General features: G+C 50.8%; 1 protein-coding gene across 5 annotated transcripts in view; it reads left to right on the plus strand.

Annotated features, from left to right (window-relative positions):
- Nucleotides 1-18,050: 18,050 nt before the first annotated feature.
- The window catches only part of MXI1 (MAX interactor 1, dimerization protein), a 56,526-nt gene continuing 53,139 nt past the window's right edge, over nucleotides 18,051-21,437 (plus strand). For all 5 annotated transcript variants that reach the window (XR_009933361.1, XR_009933362.1, XM_062496798.1 and 2 more), the window contains exon 1: nucleotides 18,051-18,261. Coding sequence is in view for 3 of the 5 variants with exons in the window: in XM_062496798.1 (XP_062352782.1) it covers nucleotides 18,078-18,261 (184 nt within the window). In the remaining 2 variants the exon portion in view is untranslated. The remainder of the gene's footprint in view (nucleotides 18,262-21,437) is intronic.

Genomic DNA, 21,437 nt, shown 5'->3' on the forward strand with positions numbered 1-21,437 from the left:
GAACCCTGCAAGAAAATAAGGTGATCTTGCTGTTGAACAGCTTTTGTCTTTGTCACAGCTGCTGGAGAGGAAAGAGACCCATGGTAAAAGGCAGGGCACTACCAGGCAGTTGTTGTGAGCCCAATGGGGGTCTGTGCTTCCCCATCCTGGGCTGCCTCCTGCTCTGCAGCTCCATGGCATCACAGATGACAGCATGAGGGACTGGGGTGGCTTTAGTGCTGAGTAAGTACAGAGCAAGGAAATAGATTGCAGAAATTACCTTTTGAAAAAAAAAGCTATTATTAATTAAACAAAGGTCTTCTTATAGAACATATTAATGCAAAGTAATCTGAAGATATCTGTGTCATGCCCTGCCAACATATAGTTTATATCAGAGCCTCTGAGGCTGCAGAAATTGCAGTGTTTTCGTCTTTTTGTAGCTCTATCAAATCTGTGAAATGTCTTTAAAGACTGCCTGCACAAATGTTTATTTTCCTTGTCCTTCCACAAATCAGCCTTTTGTTTCTGTTTACAAGAAAGTCAAAATTCAGCCCTCTGAGTCTGCTGACAGTTTGATGAACTCAGTCCCCATGTGGTAGGATAATTCTGGTTTAGCATTTTAAATAAATCATGACCAAGATTTTAGTATTTTTCTGACTGTAATTTGTCTCCAGAAGTATCTACAATCTGCTTAGTGCTGCACTAATGTGAAAGTAGACACTGTACCTACACGGAGAAGCACCCACTGTAAGGCCAATTCTTTAGGCTTTTTATTCCCAAGCATCTACAAACCACATCAGACCCTTCATTTTCACTTAAAGCTTACTCTTTCACAGTGTTACTTAAAGGATCTGAGATTCTGCAAGCCAAAGCATGGAGATAAAGTAGATGTTTGTAACAGGCATAATAAATACTAAAACTTTAGTTTTGGGAAGTAGGAGCCCTTGGAAAGATGAGCTTCAAAATGGATCATTAACATGATAGGAAATAATTCTTGTCATTAGGCTGCTTAACTCAAGAGAGAGCAATACAGAGAAGCAGTGTTTGCTATGAGGAATTGCATGCAAACTACCACCCAAGAACATTAAAAAGGAAAATGATTCATAAAGCTGTGCATCCAGGTGATTGCCCGTTGTTGTCTTTTACAGACTTCAGCTGTTCTGGAGATAAGTGTTACATAGCAAACCAGGTTTTGCAGAATCTGCAGAATGAGGTGTATCATATGTCTCAAGAAAAGAGAATAATGCCATGGTTAGGGCTGCAACAGGCCATTTTGACTCATATTTTCCTGCCTTGCCAGTTGAGTCCATTACACAATGTCACCTCTGCAACAAGTAGTTGAGAATTTTCTATTTTCTACATATCCAGTTTGAAAAACTGTTGAGTTTTCACTATTTCAGCCCATGGAAACTTCTCAAACAGGATATAATGTGAAGTAGCCAAGGACAGAGAGAAAGGGCCACGGTGTCCCATGCTGTGCACATGAATGTCATGGAAACTTCTGACGTGAGCGCTGATGTTGTCTCTCTTCCTTTCTGCAGACTGGCAGGGAAACACATCCCTTACCCATGGGGCTGCTGCATGTGTTGGTGTCTGCTCTTTCAAAGACCCAGGGTGTTAAAAGAGGTGCAGGGCTCTGAAAGGCAATGATTAGAAGCTGCCTGGCCGTGTGTGGGCAGCTGGAGCGTGGCCAGCCTGGCCGTGCCACGCTGGGAGCACCAGGAAGGTACTCAGTGCTGATGGGCACTTCTGGTCTGTTGGCTGTCACACAGCCTGCAGGAACTGCTCTGTCAGAGACCTGCAGCTTGGCGAAACTTGCACAGACCCTTTGGGGAATAGTGGAAAGCCCATCCTCAATATAAACATCGCTCAGCACTTCACCACACTTTCTAATCTCAATTTCAAAGCCAGCAGTAATTTATGTTTCTAAGAGAAATGATTGACAGAATACGAATAATATGAACAATATGAAAAGAAATGTATTTTTGTATAACCTTGTCCTTTGGAAGTGTTGGGGTACAGTATCTACTTTTTACATGTGCCAGCAGTACCTGCAAACGCACCCAAGCGGTTTTCACGTGGAGCTGCACACAGTGTGGACAGTTTGAGTCAAGTTTGATCAACTTAAACGCAAACAAAACAAAGTCTAATGCTGGGAACTGGAGGATGAACAAGAGTTCACGCTCTGAAATTTGTGGTTTAGGGTCCCACAGTCAGAGAGCCTCTAGGAGGTGAAAATTCAAGCGGCCTTTAGGTGGCATCAGACCCTTGTATTTGCTCCCTTTGTTCCCCGCAGTCCCAAAGCCACGAACAAAGCGCTTTCAAAGAAGGTATTTTTGTGGGCTTTATTCCAGTTGCAGTGCAGAGAGATGAAAGCAGACATCTGGCTGCCGGACTCATTTTCTGTATTGCTTCGTTTCAAAATCCAGCAATGGAGCAGGCTTTGTCAGGGAGGCAAGCCTCCTCCTCTCCCCTCCATCCTCTTGCAACAATCTAAGAATGTTGATGGAGTTTTTTGGACTTTTTAACTCATTCCACTGAGCAGAATAATATCCATTTGTTCAGTATTTTCTCTCCACAGCCAGAAACTTGTCTGTGCTTCTAGATGGTGGGGCAGAAGTCACAGGAGACCCCAGTGGAAGACTACCGATGCCAAAGGTTCCCATATTTTTCTGCCTCACCTGCTCCCATTACATGAATTCCAGCTGCATTTCCTTTACACATTTGCAGCAGTAGCTCAGTATGACTGCGTGTCTCTGGACACTGCTGGAGCTTTTGCAAATTTTTAATTTGCAAATGTTATTTGTAAAAACAAAACTGGGTTATCAGGATGGTGAGTAGTTGAACTCCGTCAGGAACAACTGAAATTCTCTGGGGTGGTGACGTGGTCCTGGGCATGGTCCTGACCGCTCCCATCCCTGGATGACATTACCAGCTCGTGCTGGATTTGACCTTCGGCATGTCAGCTGCTGGCTGCTCTCTGACCTCCCGGGAACAGTGCTCATCCCTCTCCTCCCAAAGGTACAGAAAGTTCAAACATCAACTAAGGTGAGGTGCTTAGCTTAATGGCCTGGCTTTTTGTGAAGGGCTGAGCACTTAGCCATGCCAGGGAGAGCTGCAGAAGAGAAAGTTGTTCAGCCCTCAGCTTGATGGATTGGGAGCCAAATAATCCCTGAATTGCAGGGAAAATGTATCCCCCACCATCAGCATTTTGACCAGCTGTACTTGAGGACGTTGTAGGGACTGAATTTCTCAGTGAATATCCTGTCAGCCCAGGCCCTTTCCTCTCCTCCACACCCCCACGGGGATGGACAAGGAAAGGTTGCTGCAGATAGCTGAATTTCTATGTCCAGTGTGTTTAGAGCTGACCCCTAATAAACATGCCATGTTGGGAGTCTCTAAGTGTTAATGGCAGTGTGGGGTCCTGCCTGAGCTCATCTCATAAGCTGCTGTTTGGCACAATGGCTCTAGAGCCTGGGGACACTTATGTCCCTGCAGATGGCCGTGTGGTGCAGATGTGTACCCAGACAGGTGCTGAGCTGGAGCCTCAGAGTTGCTCCAGAGGACCAAAGCTGTCTCATCTCCTGAGCTGTACCTTTGCTGGGTGCCAGAAAGGACCTACAGGAAACTGCGAACATTCTGCAGCAGCTGCAGTTTATACACAGTGCTTTGCCCTTGGATGTTTGACACTTTCAGACCAAATCCTTCTTTAAGTGGATGGACAAAACAGAAGTTGGCTATTAAATCCACTCAGCAGAATGTGAATGTGGGACAATAACTCCCTTTCCCAAACAGGAACTACCAATTTCTTATTCCAGTGAGTATAAGCATCCTCCCCTTTCTAGCAGGCAGAGGTACAGTGTTTTCAACACTTACTCCTTCCATCTGGCTAGACAGCTCTCTTACCAATACCTATAATTACATATATTATGTATATTTGTATATATACATATTACACATGCTAATTATATCTACAGAGGCATTAAAACACTTACCCTGCTTGACTTCAGTTTTATTTTAAAGTTGGCAACATCCAACCAACATTCATAATATGCTGTATAAATAAGTAGAGTTTATTTAGATTTATTCAACAGTGTTTACAACTAATAAGTAACCACATCTATTTAAGTCCTGATCTCCTGGCTGGCATGTCACCTACATGTGATCATTCACCTTCAGCTGGAGCAGCTGGTTCTTCCTGGATTTATTTAATGGGGCCAACTTCATAAATGACCTGGAAAAGGCACATTGGGCAGAATTTGCTCTGCCAATGTCTGTCTAATGGGAGAATATTTGGGCATTGGTGTAGTTTTCTTATAAGCACATATTTTTCTGAGCTGTCTTACTCCCCTTGGCTTGATTTCTGCCATTCCAGCTGCTTTATGCCCTAAATGCCTTCTCAGGGTGAGGATGAAGGTGCTGTGTCAGTGTTACCTGTTCCATCCTGCCTGCACCAGGATGTCTGGGATACCAGCTGCTCACTGCGGCTGATGGGCCTCTTATGGATATTTCAAGTAATAACAGTGCCCAGAGCCTTCAGTGAAAATGAGACTTGTGCAAATGAGGGGTGGCAAGGGAGATAGGCTCGATGATCCTTGTGGGTCCCTTCCAACTCAGGCTATTCTATAACTCTGATGATTTTCCTACATTGGGCATTTTAAGTTCAAAAGCAAAGTACGCTTTGCTTTTGCTTTTGCTTTCAGTCTCTTCCTCCAATTCAACCCTCATGAGTGCTGGTGTGAACATGGTGACAATGCTGCACAGGGAGCAATTTGGCTGGAGAAACCTCTCCCTCTGTGAAAGTGATGTCAACTGAGAGGTTCTTTTCTCTCTGTGGAGGATTCATGTGAGCTGGTCAAAGGCTCTCCTGGGGGCTTCCTGACAGCATCTCCAGCCTCCCTGAACCCCACTTCAGCATGGCACTTCTCATTGACACTCATTGTGTGCACAGCTAATGCCTCTTCACATGGGTTTTGTGAAGCCACACACATTTAATCAACCTGTAAATCAGGATTCAGCCTTTGCCCCCAGTGCATATCCAGTGCTGCCCCTGAAGCTGAGGAGGGCTGCTGCCCCCACTTAGTCCTGCTCTCATTTAGACCTTAATCAAGGCTATCAATACCACTGATTTACTGGGCACTTGGAAAAAGCACATATACTTGGAGAAATCAGTACGATGAGAAAACCAAAGTGGTGTCTGGGTGAGTGGGAACACGGTGCTGGGCCCCATCAGCGTCTGTACAAGTGCCTTCTGCTCCGCACACGACACAGCACCTGCCTCTCCAGAGCCCTGGACATCCCACAGAGGGCACAAAAGCAATGCAGGATCCCTGTGCAGTGCCAAGGGTGCCGAGCCTGCAGCAGACACAGGTTTACAGAGTGTCATCTCCATGGGTCATTGCATTCAGTGGCTCTTTGCACCAGCAAGGTCACAAAATGCCGTGATGTTTTAACAGGAAGTTGTGATCCGGAGCACATTTAGTGCTTTGATTTGTTCCTAATGAAATAAGGAGATTCTGTCAGAGGCAGCTCCAAGCACTTTTCCTACCTGGGCAGGCAACTGATGCTCTTCACTGAGAGCTCTCTGTGCCCAAACATGGGCTTGAAGGTGAAGCTGCAAATTACCCCTGTGGGATAATCCCAGCTGTGGCAGTTTTTGAGAGAGGAAAGGTGGTTCTTGCCATAAATAAATAACTTTGAACAGAAGTCTGAGGTGTGCAATAGAGCTGTTGAGGATGCCGGGGACTTGTTCCACCCTGCAGTTCCTGCCTGGGCACCATCCACACTGATCCTCCAGCCTGTGTGGTGCAGCCCTGGACACCCCCAGCTGCAGTGGGGTGGCTGGAGGAGGGTCAGAGCAGCAGCTGCTCAGCCCACCTCCCATCATTGTCGCCCCTTGGCTGATACAGCAAGAGCAGTGCTGGGCACACTGACCAGACCACTTCTGAGCTGCTCTGGGGCACAGGCAGGCAGAAGAAGCCAGAACCAACCTGGTTTTAGGCAGGCCTTAAAAGGACAAATTCTTCAGATCCCTGGGTCAGCAACAAGCTTTTCTCCTGCCAGAGGAGCCACAAAGGGAGCTCTGCCTGCCCTAATGACTAAGACTTCCTAGCACACAAATGTTTCACTATTCGGAAAATTCAGATTAAAAGGGGCATATTCCCATAAGAAGAGAAGGTCTGGCAAGCAGGAAGCATTCCCCAGGTCAGCCCATGCCCAGCATATATGGATTAAATAACTTTTGCTGCATGAAGCCAGGCAGGCTCTTTGAGCAACACAAGTGCATGTGTGCAAGTGCCACTTAGTCAACTGCCTTTAATTTGATAGATGCAGTTACTAATTGATTTTAGGATTTTGGCATTTATACAATGCAGTTCCTTCAGTCCTAAAAGAATGAAGCTTTAGCTTCTGTGTTAACCAAAATGCTGTGGCCTGGGACTGGGATGACTATTTCCATGGTCCAGCTCCAGTGGCTAGAAGGATGCTCCTCCCTGCCAGCCAGTGGCTGTTGAATGCCCCATACTGCACTTTGGGCAGCAGGGATAATGTCAAGTTACTGATGGCTCCCTTCATCCTGTTACTCTCCTGATGGTGCAGTGTCTTTCCTGTCTCTGTGAGTTACCTTGCCAGTCTCATTAATGCCATGTGCCACTCCAGTTCATCCAGCTGTGGTTGTCAGAGAGTGCATTTAACGTGGCAAGAGAGAAAGGGAGTGTAGCTGAGTTTGTCTAGAACATCACCCAGGCAGAGAGGTGGAAGGCCCCTTGGGTGGTAATGTAGTGGACAGGAGCTGCTCCAACAGCACTGCCAAACCTCTGGCCATTCCTGCCTCCAGCCCAACACTTGGGAAACAACACCAGGGTGTGATTTGCCACTGGCCATGGCTTACCTCCACTGTCCTGGCAGACAAGACAGAAGTCATTAGAAGTGAGGATATGCAGTAAGTTACCGGTGGCTCCCAGAGAGCTGATGAGCAGAAGCTAAGTTTGCTGTTGCATCACCTGCTCCAAAACATGCTCAGGACCACTGCTGCACAGGAACAGGACCTACCCCCAAACCTACCCACTGATGGGTGCTCCCAACCCCCCCCCCCCCGGGAAAAACATGCACTGTGGGTGTTGTGTAGCCCTTTGCCTATGTAGAGACTTTGGTGTGGTGGAGATTTGGAGGAAGCCAGGAAACATCCCATGCCTGCCTGCCAAAGATTCAGCTCTGCACAGGCAGTGGCGCCACGTTCTGGGGACCCCCTGACTCCCAGGCTGAGCACTTGGCCAGGGCCCTCCAGCCAGCCCATCCTGCTGTGCTGGGGGCTGACAGACACAGACACCTCTTCCATCACTTGGTGGGATAAAAACCACCCACCCTATTGTTACAGCCATCCTCTCAAAGTTTATAAATAAACCCCATTTCCCTGCTGTCTTTGTGCTTTTCCATTTTGACGCACCCTTGATTTCCTCCCGTTCCAGAGGCCTTCAAACAAACAGCTCCTTTTTTTGTTGTTGGTTTGCTTCCTCCCAGCCCCTGTTGGAGCAGGCGCCAGTGGCAGTGCCTGTGCCTGGGTGCACGTCAGGCGCCAGGTGCCAGGATGCCGAGCGCCGGGACAGGGTTATCTGACAGTTTCCCATAAATTACCCCGTGTTGTAGGTGTGGGTGTTAATGTGCAACTTGATGACAAAACAGCTGGTTTTATTGCATGTGCAGCATGTTAGCAATGGGAGGAGGATGCTGAGAAGTCCGGGGATGGGATGTGAGAGCCTGGTGCTGTCCCAAACAAGTCTTCCCTCTACAGGGTGAGGCACAACAGTCAGGCTCCTTCAAATACAGGCATGAAGTGGGTGATCCACAGGATTCACCACTGCCCAGACAGGAGCACGCCTCCACTATCCTAAAAATACTGGAGTGTTTAAAACAAGGTAATTCTCCCATTAATTTTAAAGGTAATACTTAATTTCTAAGCATTTTAAAGCTCACTTCTTGCTGGCAATTTGCAGCTCTTTAGCAGCGATTCTGGTTACCAGCATCTTTTGGGTAAATATTTAAGGAGCACTAAAATCCACCCATGATCTATATAACTGCCCTTCTCTCTCTATCAATACTGGGGATTGCTCATGTAATACATGGCTGTATTAGATGTGGTCATAAATGCAGGTCTGTGCCCTGGGCCACCATCAGGAAGGGCGTGTTTTGCTTTTTCAGCACTTGCATTGCAAGGGCAGGCTAATTTTTAACTCTCTTTCTAATATTCACAGTGTCTGGGTGAAATCTCTGTCGACTGACTGGTGCCTGGGGTACAAGCAGGCTGAGCGTCATGGTGCTGTAGTGTGAGATGTGGGTATGAATGAAGCTTCCTATTTTTGTTCCCTTTTGACTACTTCTGCTGAATTTAATCTCCTGAGAAACATTGAGGGCTATCATAGATGTTACAATAGCCCTTCTGCCCCTAAGGTAAAAAAACCTGTTGGTTTTTTAATATCCAGCCGGGTCATTCCCAAGCAGGAGTGAAGTTTTCCTCTCCCCTGTCTTAACCACTAGGGTTAAAAAATAGCAGAGAGAGGTCTTAAAATACCTTGATACCTGTAATCCAGGAAGAAGAAACAGAAAAGCCAGGAAAAGGTATGTGCTGCACTGTAAGAACACGTGGGCAGCCCAACCCTGGTGACATTGTGGGTGCTCACGGTATCACCCCAGCAGTGCAATCAGGTGTCTCCAGTTATTTGACATTTCCCTTCCTCCTCCCGAAGGCCGAGACGTCTGTGTCTCCACATCCCGCCCGTGTCTGGAGCCACCAGCTCCAAAGGGGAGCAGAATGAGACGGCGGAGTTTCCCCGCTCCGCTGCATTTGTGTGCAAACCGGGTTTATCTGTATTGTTTGACCAGCGCCAGCAAATTACACCCTGCCTAATGCGTCGTTAGGGAGAGGCAATTAAATACCAGCCCGGCGAGTATTGCGGCCAGCGTGACTGGGGAGAAACAGCTGCAATCTGCATGGCAGCTGGGAGAGACTGGTGGAAAACATGAACCTCTTTATTTATGTCTTTGCTCTACCCTCTGCCGTGTCTGGCTGCCCTGCTGGGTGAAACCTGCGCGGGGCAGGGTTTGGCAGGAAGCGGGCAGGGATTATGTCTGGATCCAGTGAGTTTTCACTGGTTTGACTTCAGCCCAAGTGGCTGGCAGTGCCCATCCTGTGTGGTGCTGGGTCAGGTCACCAGAGGTCACGGGGCTTTGCTTTTGCCCTGCAGAGCATTCCTCCAGCTGCTTTGCAGCCCTGTGGGCTGTTCTTGCGGGCACATCCTGTGCTTCCCTCTAGGATTTAGTGCTTCAGCTCAGTTTCCCATAAAAACAACCCTGTTTTCTATGGCATCTTCTTCAGTGTCCTTGTGCCCAAGCTCCTGACAGTGAGCTTGTGTCAATGCCACCTCACTAGCAGCCTCCTGTGCAGTCCCCAGGTGAGATTTTCTGTCCCCATCCTGCTTCACCTGCCATGATCAACAGTGCATTCGCATCTCTATCCCTCAGACTCCAGTGCTGAATCACCCCAAGTGTTTTTTAGACCACAGATCCTGTTGCTAATCCTGGACACCCCAATGAATCATTTTTTCTCCCCAGATGCTGTGAGTACTCTAGGGGAGGGAGTCATTTTGCTGCGGCCTGGAGTGTTTTATCAGTGTTACACAAAAAAAAACGGGGGTAGGTTTGAACCAGGATCTGTGGAATCAATTTCCTGCAGGCGCTGAGAGAGTTTCTGGGTAGATTTAGAGGACTGCCTTTGCCAACAGCACCTTTAAGAATCACTGAAGTGATGATCATGGTGAAGTGCTCTGGCACCTGGAGCAGGCAATGAGAAAATCATCATTGGAGTCTCATCAGAGCCAAGGACTTAAGCTGGCTGTGTGGACCAAGTCATCTGCCACCAAGTTCAGCCATCTGAAATGTAGACCAGATAATTTGTCCTGCACACTGTCACCAGCTGTCTGAGAGCCAACAGTTCCAGGTTTATAGAGGGTTTTGTGAGCCCTAAACAAAGGGTGCACAGGGGGTTCCCAGGAAGGGGAATACCCATGGCAGGGCAGCACATCAGTAACACATAACAATCATGTTCCTGCCAAAGCCATTGCCCACAATCAGCTGATTGCTGATTCAAGCAAGGGCATTCTGCCAGGTTGGCCCTATCAGGAACCCACAGTCATGCTTTCCTGCCCTGCACATTGGTTTGGGGCATTTTATGGGGTTTTACTCTGCAAGTGGTTTGCACTTTGGGGGATCCTACAGAATCTGGGTCCTGGAGGAAACAACAGTCACAGGGAAGGGCACCAGGTTAGAAGTGCAATGAACGGCTCACACTGATTATTGTCTTTACAACCAGAGAATTTTCTAGGCCAGGCAGTGCAACAGATCAAACCTCTTCTTCAGACAGGTATCTGACAGCACTGGGAGAGCAGTCATCAGCGGAATCAGAGCAGGTGAGGATTAGCAAATGAATTGCAAAGTGAATAATGCACTGGCTGAGGGGAGTGGAAGGGCTGGAGATGTCACCCCCACTCAGCAGAACTGGGACCTGCACAAAAGAAGAGTCAGGCCCAGCAGCAGTGGGTTTTGCTGTGACATGATTGCCGTAAGATGTGGGGATCTCAGTCCATTGGAAGCCATCCATGTGGGATTGCTGTGGACACAAACCAGGGGCCGGGATGCTGAGACTCGCCCCTGGTGCTGGTGCAATGATCAACCACAGCCAGGGTGAAGACAGAGGATGCCAGGCAGGATCAGCCTGGGAGGATGCAAAATCCTTCTCCTTAGTTACAATGAGAGGGGGCAGAGGAAGATGAGAAGGAAGCTTTAGGGAAATACTGGGGGGAGAAAATAGGTTTTAAACCGCAGATAATGTTGGCACATGAACAAATGGGTATTAACTGGTGGGGGCTGCTGGGAGACTGGGAAATTTGTGAAGGGGATTATGTGACGTGGCTGCTCAGAATAGTTGGACTAAATGACCCAGCCTATCCCCTCTGGTTTTGCCCTCCCCTTATGGCATCAGGTGCTTGGAGTAGCAGCAGGGCTGGTACATTTGTATTTAAATATTAGGATGTCAAGTAAGTAAAAATGATAAAAACTGCGTCCAAACACTGATGTGCTTTTTCTGTTCTTGGGATGCACCAGAAAACCCTCCTGCATCAGCTTCTGGGTTCAAAACCTGCCAGTGGTATTGGAGGAAGGTGCTTGTAAGAAGTGAAGCAAATTTTTAGGCAACAGCAATTATACTGCAAGAGTCACGAGTTGTCTCTCAATGGATTGCTCCCACACTGAACCAGCAGTGCTGCTGGCTGGTGGCACTGGATGCTCCCGAGGTTCCTCCCAAAGCAGAGCTCCTCCTGGGAAGCACTGTCCCCTCCAAGCTGTATGCTCCCTTGTCCAGCTGGTGTCCATCACTGTGGCTCCACAGCCAGAGGCTGCTTTCCTCTGCCCACTGTGGTGTGGAATTAGGGGCAGGAGCAGCATCCTTGTGCCCCCAGCCTCCAAACCCACCCCGGTAGCTTTTCCCCATCAGGTTCCTGCAGTCTTTCCCTGGACACTGACCCTTTCTTCTGCCTATAGGTGACTCCGGGTCCGAGCACGACGTCTTTAGCCCATGATACTTTTTCTGAAGTTTAACAAATTTTTAAAGTTAAACCTTTATCCAGCCTTTTATTTGGAATAACCAGCATTCTTCCCTTCAAAGGAAGGGAAGAATGTAATTTTTCACTATTATTTAGTTGCTGCTGTTGCTGGAGTCAAGTGCCCTGATGGACTTCCCCACCTTAACACCAGACCCAGGTACCACAAAGCCCAAGTTACCCATGAAATCCATGGAAACTAATTTTACTGCACAAATTTGAGGTTCTCTTTTTAGAAACTGTCTTATGAGTCCAAGTTGCAAAAGCTTTGACAAAGCAGAAATAAGGTATTGCTGAAGAGACAGTCTGGGGAGGCCAAAACTGAGCTCCTGTCCCTCCAAAACCCTGAGCATAATTTCTGCATGCTCCATCTTCGGGGCAGGGGGATGGCTGGAAACCTCCCAGGACACTTCCTCTTGTAAAGCCTCTGCCTTTCTTTTCCTCTAGGCTTTATCTTCTGCAGTTTGCCAAGACACAAGACCTGAGGGGATGAAAGGGAAAAAAGCAGGTGCAGTTTGTGCACAGCCCCAGAGATGCCTGGTTTCATAGAAATCACCACCTCAGGAAGGCCAGCCTGAGCTAATGCACCAAAACACAGGGGGACCAGGAGGTTGTGTGCTGTGACATCAGTTAAAAGGCCAGCTGAGTAGAGAGACACAAGGCATTCAAAAGTGAGAAGAGGCTCAAACTTCCATTGGGAGGTGTGGGATCCTCTTCCTCTGCTCTTTCCACAGTGCATCCTACTAGGTTTATCCTAATGGCTCTTCAGCCCTAAGCCCAGAAAGCACAAATCCCAGAAATGTGCTGGATGTTGATGTCTTGGATGTCACATTACTGAGTCTAACATAAAAACTCAAAGCTGAAGCATGCAAAATTGCACACTGAGAATACTACAAGATCCTCCTGGCTAGAGCAATGTCAAATGACATTCTCTTGATCTGCCAGCCCAGCCCAGACTCAAGGATCAATCAATGTATTCCTAGGAGTGAGGTAAAGCTTTCATTTGAACAGACAGAAAACTAGATCCTTCACTTGGTTCTTTGCACCAGGGGAGACACTCTTCCATGCTCCACCTGCCTTAGCAGGTCCCATCCACTCCTCACAGAACCACCCAGACCCACCAGGAATATTCAGCATTTAATCCACCCCCAAGAGATTTGCCTTTTTTCTGCTGGCACAAGGCAGTTTCAGACCATATGTGTTCTTTCCCTTAAGGGTGGGCAAGAAAAACTCCTCATTATTTTCATATCAGAACTTCATGGCACCTACTGTGAAAGGCCAAGTGTGAACAGCAGAGAACAAGTAGGAGCCGAGAAAAGCTCGTGCCATCTCCCAGTCTCTGAGACAGAAAACCTACTATTACAAAGATGGACAGTGGGGAGGGCAATTAGAAGGCTGGGAGTAAAAAAAAAAAAAACAACAAAAAAACAAACAAAAAAACAAACAAAAAAACTTATTGTAAAAGAGATCAAAGCTCAGGTTTGCCTGATGAATGCTGAGATCAGGGGGCACCACACAGAATTTCAGGGAGGGTCAATCCTTACAGGATTGTAAGGAGGGATTTCAAAGGAAATTAAGTGGAAGCTTTAGAGGTACTAGCAGGATGAAACTGAATAACAGCATCATAAATGGACCTGAGAGATACAGTATGGCTGGGCAAGGCAAGAGCAGGCGAGAGGGACCATCACCACTACTTGTAGCTCAGTTATTTCTAGCACACACCAAGAGAGCATCAAGGACAGATAGCAGAGGCGATGTGGCAGCGTGGGCAGCCAGAGACATGCGGTAAAAACACAGAACTTCCTGAGCCCCAGCAAAGGATGGGGATTGCTCAGGAGCCTGAGGACCCACCTTATGTATGACAACTGCTGGAGCAGGCACTCAGAACCCTGACAAGGGCCTTTCTCCTGGGGCACCTCTAAGTTATCCTGACCTCTTGTTCAATTTAGGGAGCAACTGGGGAAGTGAAAGGCCACTGTAATGACTTCATAACAGGGCTGAATACATCCACTCACTCTGGGTCTGACCAAGTGAGAGTCAGGCCCTGACAGCATCCCTGAGGACATTGAGCCCTTGGCTGCAAACATCTACCAGCCCCACAGAAGGATGTGTGGCCCTGCTGTAAATCACGCCTTGGGACAAGGGACAAGAGGCAGCAATAGCAGGTGGCAGTCGGGAGCCTGGCAGGACAGCCTGGAGCCGGTGCTCCAGGGGAGAGCTACATGTATTAATTATTGACTAGTGAAAGAAGAGATATGAGATTTCACTGGTCTCTGTGTGTCTCTCTGTGCAGGCAGATTTCTGCACCCCAATTAAATCATGCTTGGGCAGGGACAGGGGCAGTTCCTGTACTCGCCATTGGGCTGGGGCACTTGGCTGACCATAATGAGTGATGCCAGTTACACTGAAAACTTCCTGGTCCAACAGCAAAATCAAGGTTTTAGAGGTCAACCAGGTTTCCATGAGAGATCTTCTCCCCTTCCAGGGTACAGCTGCTCCAGACCAGCTCTAGCCCATCACCACCTCTACAACTGTGTCAATTAAAAAAAAACAAACCTCCAAACAATTTTTCAATATCTTAGTATCACTCTTGTGCAGCAAGAAATGCCTGCCTATGGCAGACAGGCAGCACAGCTATCACTGGGGAAATGAGTTAGTCCTTCAAAAAGGACTGCAGCAGACTTTTAAAGGCAGGTGAAATTTTATAAAAGGATTACACTGGGATTAGCCTGAAAGGAGAGACAGCACGTGCTCACAGGAGTTTTGCAGACCAAAATCCAGGGTTGTCTTAGCCCCCCCCCCCCCTCCTTAAAACCCCCTCAGAACCCTGCCAAGTCTGTCCAGGGGGGTGATTTACACTGGTGCTGCCACTGGAACAAACTGAATGGATAACACCTGCAATTTGGGAAACAGCTGCTCTGTGTGATACCACCAGAACAAGGTCAAAATACACCCACCAAAGGGGACTTACAATTCATGCTCAGAGCACTAGCTCTGTTTTCCTCTGTTCACCCCACACATACATGAGATGATTCCCATGGCACAGGGGAAGGGATGCTCACTGTCTACCCCAGGGGTTTCTCCTAGCATCTCACATCACCTGGCAGCTTTGCACCTAAACCCACACCTTGCTATGTTATGCAGCAGCACAAAATAAAGCACTCCAGCAATCTTACCTCTTATCTAACCCAATCCTCAAATGATGGGGTGGATATTTTCCCCACTTTCTACAGGTGTGAATTTGACAACATCTCTGTGGGCACCCAACCTCTGCACCCCTGGGCCATGCTCCCTGCACTGTGCCACGCTGTACTGAGGGCAGCCTGCAGCCACAGGCTGCTGATAAAAGGTCCAGGGATCTCCTACGCTGTGAGCACTGCCTTGGCCACATGCCTGGAAGCAGGGTCTGTGCCAACGGTGTGGGTGGCAGGGCTGAGCCAGTGGCTCACCCCATCTCACCCCAACTCCCATTTCTATGGGCCCATGGGGGCTGCACTCAGATCTTCCACTTCTGTCCAAGAAGCAGCTTCCCCATTGCCTTACAGAGAAAAAAGTGACAGTGAGACTCCAGGATGAGCTCAAAGGTTGAACACAGTACAAGAGAAGGAAAATAAAAGAGAGCATGCCCTTAACTGTCTCTATTTAGAAGGCTGCAGTGGATGAGGGTGCTGGACCATGGCTGCCGGATGTACAGAGATGGCAAACTGCAGAACTTCTTCCCTTATCACTCCTTCTGCGTTGCCTCTATGATTCTGTGTGCTTTCCACTGCCTACCCTTTTTTTTTTTTTGTGCCCCACACCCCACATGCCATAAAGCCTCCATTCCTCTTGAGCCAATATTCCCTTGGAATGACTGCCCTTAGACCATTCCCTCAGGAATACTTTTCTCTGTGGAAGTGCCTTTAAAGGGAAATGATCCTGGAACTTAGCTAGAAGGGAAAGGGATCAAAATTATGATTATTCTGGCTTCAAACATGGGATGTCACACTGGGAAAAGTGGTACCTGCTATTGATGGCTGAATCACTACCAATTCATACAAAGCATTCAAAAAATTGCTAGAGAAGTGTTGTGCAGGTGCACAAAGAGGATCAAGAAATGCAGTAGGTAACAGAGGATGCTGCCATTAGGCACAAGATCTACAGTATGGACTCTGGAGGGCCAAATATATCCTCATCTTCTGGGAGAGGGGCTGAGATTTTTAAACTATCTGATTTTCAAGCAGTCGATGCTGGCTGCCTTTGGTGTGCTTTCAGCAATGACCTCTTGTACTTTAAGGTGAGGTCATGGAAAGCCTTCTGCCCGATGGTGAGCCAGCAGAGAGGTGCCCTCAGTATCCAGCCAAACTGGACATCTGCTTGTGTCCAGGTCTCCAGTGGCTGCTGATTAGAGTAGTCAGACCACCAGGTCAATCCCTGCACAATTAGAAAGCCAGAGACTTTCTGACTGATGTTTTAATGGGACTATTCTCCCATGCACGCTTGTAAAGCAGGAATCATGCCTTATCTCAGCTAGGAGTTAATAAAAGCCAAGTACATTCTGAGACTTTCACTTGTCTGGTTGTACCCTGTGGCTCAGCCTGCCTCCCACCTCCACCTCCGCTCTGGTCAGCCCTTGCTTTCCCAGCTGCAATCTTGCTCTCAGGGATGGCCAGCCGCCTGCGGGTGCTGAGCACACCTGAACCTGGCAGCGACGTTCTGTCCCGTTCCACTCCCAGCACACCAGCCTCTGCCTTCTTCTCCACTCTTCTTCAGGCCACAGCTCAATCTAGATGATGCCTGGTGCCCTCCCCCCTACATCAGCGCGTTCTGGGCTGCCAAATGCAGTGATGGGACAAGTCGTGGCATTGTTGATGTGGCAGCATGTGGTAGTGCCGGCACGGAGGAGGTGCCATATGGCCACGGGAGAAGCTGTGTTGAGCCACACGGCGCGGGGAGCTGGCCCAGCCCCGGCGTGTGCAGTGGGAAGGGCATGTGACCGATGAAATCTTGCAGCCACGCTTCCCAAAAATAGCTTCTGGCCCCCGGCACTTGGGAACCGCGGGGATTTCATTGCATGCCCTGCAGTCTGGGACGCCGTCCCCTCTCAGGTGATTCAGGTCCCCGTGATGCTGCAGGTTCCAGGCACCAATTAACACTTACTAATGCTCCCAAACGCCACCACGACCCCTCTTCTCTGCTCTTCAGCCAGTCCCGGTCCCCGGGAGGCCGGTGAGCCCGGCGAGACCCACGGAGCCCCACGGCAGCCAGGTGTGAGCAGGTCCCCACGCCCCAGCACATCTCCGGGGCGATGCTTCTCCCCAGCCGCTCCCACAGGGCTCCTCAGTGGAACCAGACCAACCCGACTGGCCGGGCAGGAGCGGGATTTTGTATTGCAAACGTAGCACCGTGTTTCAGGTGTTGCCGTCACGGGAGGAAGGGGAACCAGGAGGGTGTTGGAGGTCACTTGCTGCCAGCCTGGTGCTAGTAGAGTCCACTCTGCCTACCCCTCAAAATTCACGGACCCGAGATTGCAAATGACTCCTGGAAGTGCAAATCGCTGCCCTTCTCAGTCCGGATCAGATCCTGCACTCTCTCCTCTGGGCACCAATGCTATTTCTTACCTCCCCGACTGGAAAACTGGGGGACAACAAGCTGTAGTGTGCCCGACCTGACCCCAGGTCTGCAGGGATGGATATGGGAGGGGGTGAGGGAGGCTGGTGCATTCAGTGCTTCTCTCCGCCTTCGATTTACTTTGGGGGGAAAAAAAAATAATTGCTTTTAGAGTCTGAACCCGGAGAGAGCTTTCTGGGGGGCACTACTTAATAGAGGAGGAGTCATTTGACATTAAAGCCCTGGTGCTTCATGCCGAGGTGCCCCTTTGGAGTGCGGGGCTGTGCCTGCAGCGCTGGCCCCATCGCCCCCAGGGCTGGGAGCAGCACGGGCTCCCCAGCCCGTCTGTCATGCTGGGTCCCTGATCAGGGACGGATCCTCGGGCGGTGGCGGGAGGTGACACGGGGCGACAAGGGGCAGGACAGGCCTGGCTGTGCCTCTGTGTCCTGGGGGCGGGTGCAGCTGAGCCCCCGCCGCTAACACTGGCACCACCAATGCCACCATCTCCGGGGTCGCGGTGCCACCAGCGCCGGCGCCCCTTTCCAAGGGGTTGTTCCCCGCTGCGGAGCTGTAACATATCCCGGGGCTGCCGAGCGCCGACCCGGCGGTACCCCCAGCCCCGGGACAAGCCCGGCCCTGCCCCGCCGCCCCCCCCCCGCGCAGCCGCCGGCGCTCGCACTCCGCAGGCGCGGCCGGGCCGGGCCGCCCCGCCGGGGCGCGGGGGGGGCGGGACGGCGGCGGCCCGTGGGGCGACACGGCGGCGGGGCGGGCGGCGGCGGCGCTGGGACCGCGGCGGCCGCGGGGCTCGCTGCCAGACGGACGGACGGACGGACGCAGCGTCGCACGGGGAGGCGGTGGGGCATGGGGAAGCGCGGCCGGCCGCGGAGAGAGACGCGGAGCGAGGGGGCAGCCGGCGGGGCCCGGTGCCCCCTCGGGGACATCTGCAACACGAGCCCCGCGGCGGGCATGGACACCTTCCTCTACAACGTGCAGGTGCTCCTGGAGGCCGCCAGCTACCTGGAGCGGATCGAGAAGGAGAATAAAAGTAAGTGCGGGCTGGCGGCCGTGGCCGCGCGTGTGCGTGACCGCGGGGCGGTCAAGGGGAGTAAGAAAAATAACCTAAACTTTCGGCTGGCTGCAGGGGCCGGCGACGCAGTGACAAAGGGCGCCGGGGCCGGCCTGCACCCCCCGCGGCAGAGGCGTGCGTGCGACCCCCGCCGCCTCTGGGGAGACCGGGCCCGGGGGGAAAGTTTGGGATGGAGAATGGAGCGGGACGACGCGGGGAGTTGCGGAGGGGGGGTTCGCGCGTCTTCGGTTCTCGGGAGAGCGGGCTCGGAGGGACACCGAGAGGGACCGGGGGAGGAGGGGGGGGCAGCGGGCCTCGCGCGGAGCCAGAGCTGGTGGCGGAGCCGGAGCGGCGGGGGAGGAGGCGATGACACGTCCCCGCTCCCCCCGCCGGGGCATGGGCAGAGTCACGTAGGCAAGTGGCAGCGCTCGCCAGGTAGCCGGCGGGGAGGAGAGGGCAGGGCAGAGCAGGGCAGGGCAGGGCGAGCGTCCGGTGCGGGGCGGTGGCCAGCCGCGCCGCTAGCCTCCTGCTCCGCGGGCGCGGAGGGTGCGCGTAGCCCGCGGCTTTCCCCCGCGGAGCTGTCTCCCGAGCGGGCACGCGAGCTTCGAGGGACGGCGGCTCCGCAAGGCAGAAGCGCTTTGGGAACAAAGGGGCGGCCGTGGCCCGCGGCGGAGCGCGGCCGCGGACCCCGCGCAGTGGCGGAGCGCACTCCAGCGGCGCTGCGCCCGGCGCGCCCCGCCCCGCGGGCGGACACATGGTTCGCACATGGAGCCAGCGCGCCGCGCTCATTGGCCGCCGCCTGCCGGGGGCGGGGCCGCGCGTACCGCTCCGCCAATGCGCGGCGCCGGGGTCCCCCGTGTGACGTCACGCGTTGCCGAGCGGGCCGGGGGGGGGGGGGGGGCGCGGGGCCGGGGGCTCGGCCGGGGGGGGGCTCGGGCCGGGGGCTCCTGCGAGCCCGGGGGTGTCACATGCGAACCTCGCCTGGAGCCCTGGGCTCCGCTCCGCCACCGCCGCTTTGCCCTTGTTTTTCTCGGGTTTCTCTGTTACTCTTTGTTTTAGCCTTTATTTTAATTTTTTAAAATTTTCTACTTTTTTTTTACCCTCCCCCCCCTTTTCTCTGCCCTCCTCGGTTCATGTTTGACGTTCCACCCCCACCCCCCCCCCCTTTTTTTTCATCCTCGGAGCATGTGCTGCGGTTTGTTTTCCGTTTAACTTTACAAAGGGATCAGCGAGTCCCTCGCCGCGTCTCCATCGCACCATCACCCTCTCCTCGCCGTTCATCCCCTATAGCAGCTATAGGTGCAGGTGACGATATAGGGTGCCCTTGTTCTGCGGGAAAAGCTGCGTGTACGCAGGCTTCCAGGGAAAGGGATCCCACTGTGGAGGAGCTGCTCTGCCGCTAAAGCTGCAGCCAAAAGCCCTTGCTCTTTGCTCGCCCGGAACTAATCCAGGCTGCTTCTGTTTTTGAAAGTTGAGTTAATATTGGGGTTGGATTTTTTTTTTCTCGTGTGCTAATTGTTGTTTCGTAATGAATCTGCAAAGCCAAGCGTCTGAGGAGCTGAGCTGCACCGCGAGCAGCAGCTGCGAGCAGGAAAATGACAGGAGATACCAGCAAGAATTGGGTTTGCATTTGAAAACAGCAGCACCCCTGTTTTGGAAATTGAGTGTGAGACCGCTGGTTTAGGTTTGTTTTTTTCTCAACAAGCGCTTATGTTGTGAAGAGGAACTGTCAAAATCGTGGGTTTTTTTGGGGTAAGGGGAGATAGAATTTTCCTTGCCGTTGAGATGAATAGTATCTGATCTTTTATATGCTCCATTTAAAAATGCATCATTTTATGTGGTTTCTTGTTTGGAACTGGCAAATGAGTAGGACAGTGGGATACAGGATTTTTTATTGCTAGATTTTTAAAAGAGGCGTTTGCATCTTAACAACTCTATTCCTGTGCACTTGTTTTCACTGAAGCTTTCACTCGTAATTGTTGAGGTCATAATGTTGAAAATCATCACTTTTATTAGGCAATTCTGGAAAACCTTTCAATATTTCAATGTGCAATCAGGACATTTTAGGGTGAAAAGTCCTATTTAACCAAAGGTTCAGCTGGTGAACATGCTGTTCAGAACGTGACTGTCATAAACCAGGCAGCTTTTACGTGTTGCTCCCAAACAAAGAAAAATGCTGCTGGGATTGGAAAACAATCTCTGAGCATTACTGGCCCTATCTAAACTAAGGAACAGCTGCAGAAGCAGGAGGGTTATATCCTAATGCATATACATCTCGTTTCTGGGAAGGGATTTGCATGCGGAGCTCAGGTTATTGCACCAAGAGAAGGCTGTGCCCTTTCATCTGCCAGGACAGGGGTCATTCCTCAGTGCTGGCAGCCTGGCAGAGATGTTGCTAATGGCTGGTCACTCCTCATTACAGCCTCTGAACTCACAATTAGCAATAATAGGGGAGCCCAGCTCAAAAAAGTTTGGTGATGGAGACTGTCAGGATTGGTTGCAGTCAGACGTGGTGCTTGCCTGCTTCCTGCAGGATGCCCAGGTCATTTGACCACGGTGTTACACAGGGCTGTAATGAGCTATTTTGGTGTTACTCCCATCAGGAAGGTGGCTGAGTCACAGCCCTGTTGTGCCAGGTGCTGTATATGCAGGGGAGTGACAGTGCCCTGCCCCAAGGAAACAGAGTCTTAAAAAATAGAGGTGACAGGTAGATGTTTGTCTCTTCCTGGCCGGGATGGGTGAGAGGGACAGAGCTGGGTAAAGCACGAAGATGCTGGTTGGGATCAGCATCACAGTGGTATGGAAGCTGAAGTGTTTCAGTAGCCAAGGGAAGGAATTTAAGGAAGGGCTATTATGGGTCTGAGAGCTCAAGTGGTTTTCCTCGTAGTTTTATGGTTTCTGATAAACCACAGTCAGTGTCCTCATTCATTCTTCCAAGCCTTTGGTGGCTGTGCCAGGTTATTCACCTTCTCAAAACACTGTCCTCAGCAGGAGCAGATGATGTTTGGTAGAGGGACCCCCTGAGAGGTGGACACAACCTCTTTTCTTTTGGATCCAAAGGCTTGGATATCCCACATGTGCATGTCACACCTTCTGGTGATAGAGGAGTAACTGCAAGGAGTGTTTTATCCAAAACACACCTACCCTTGTCTGCA

Source organism: Cinclus cinclus, chromosome 7 (assembly GCF_963662255.1).
Source record: "Cinclus cinclus chromosome 7, bCinCin1.1, whole genome shotgun sequence".
NCBI classification, from domain to species: Eukaryota; Metazoa; Chordata; class Aves; order Passeriformes; family Cinclidae; genus Cinclus; species Cinclus cinclus.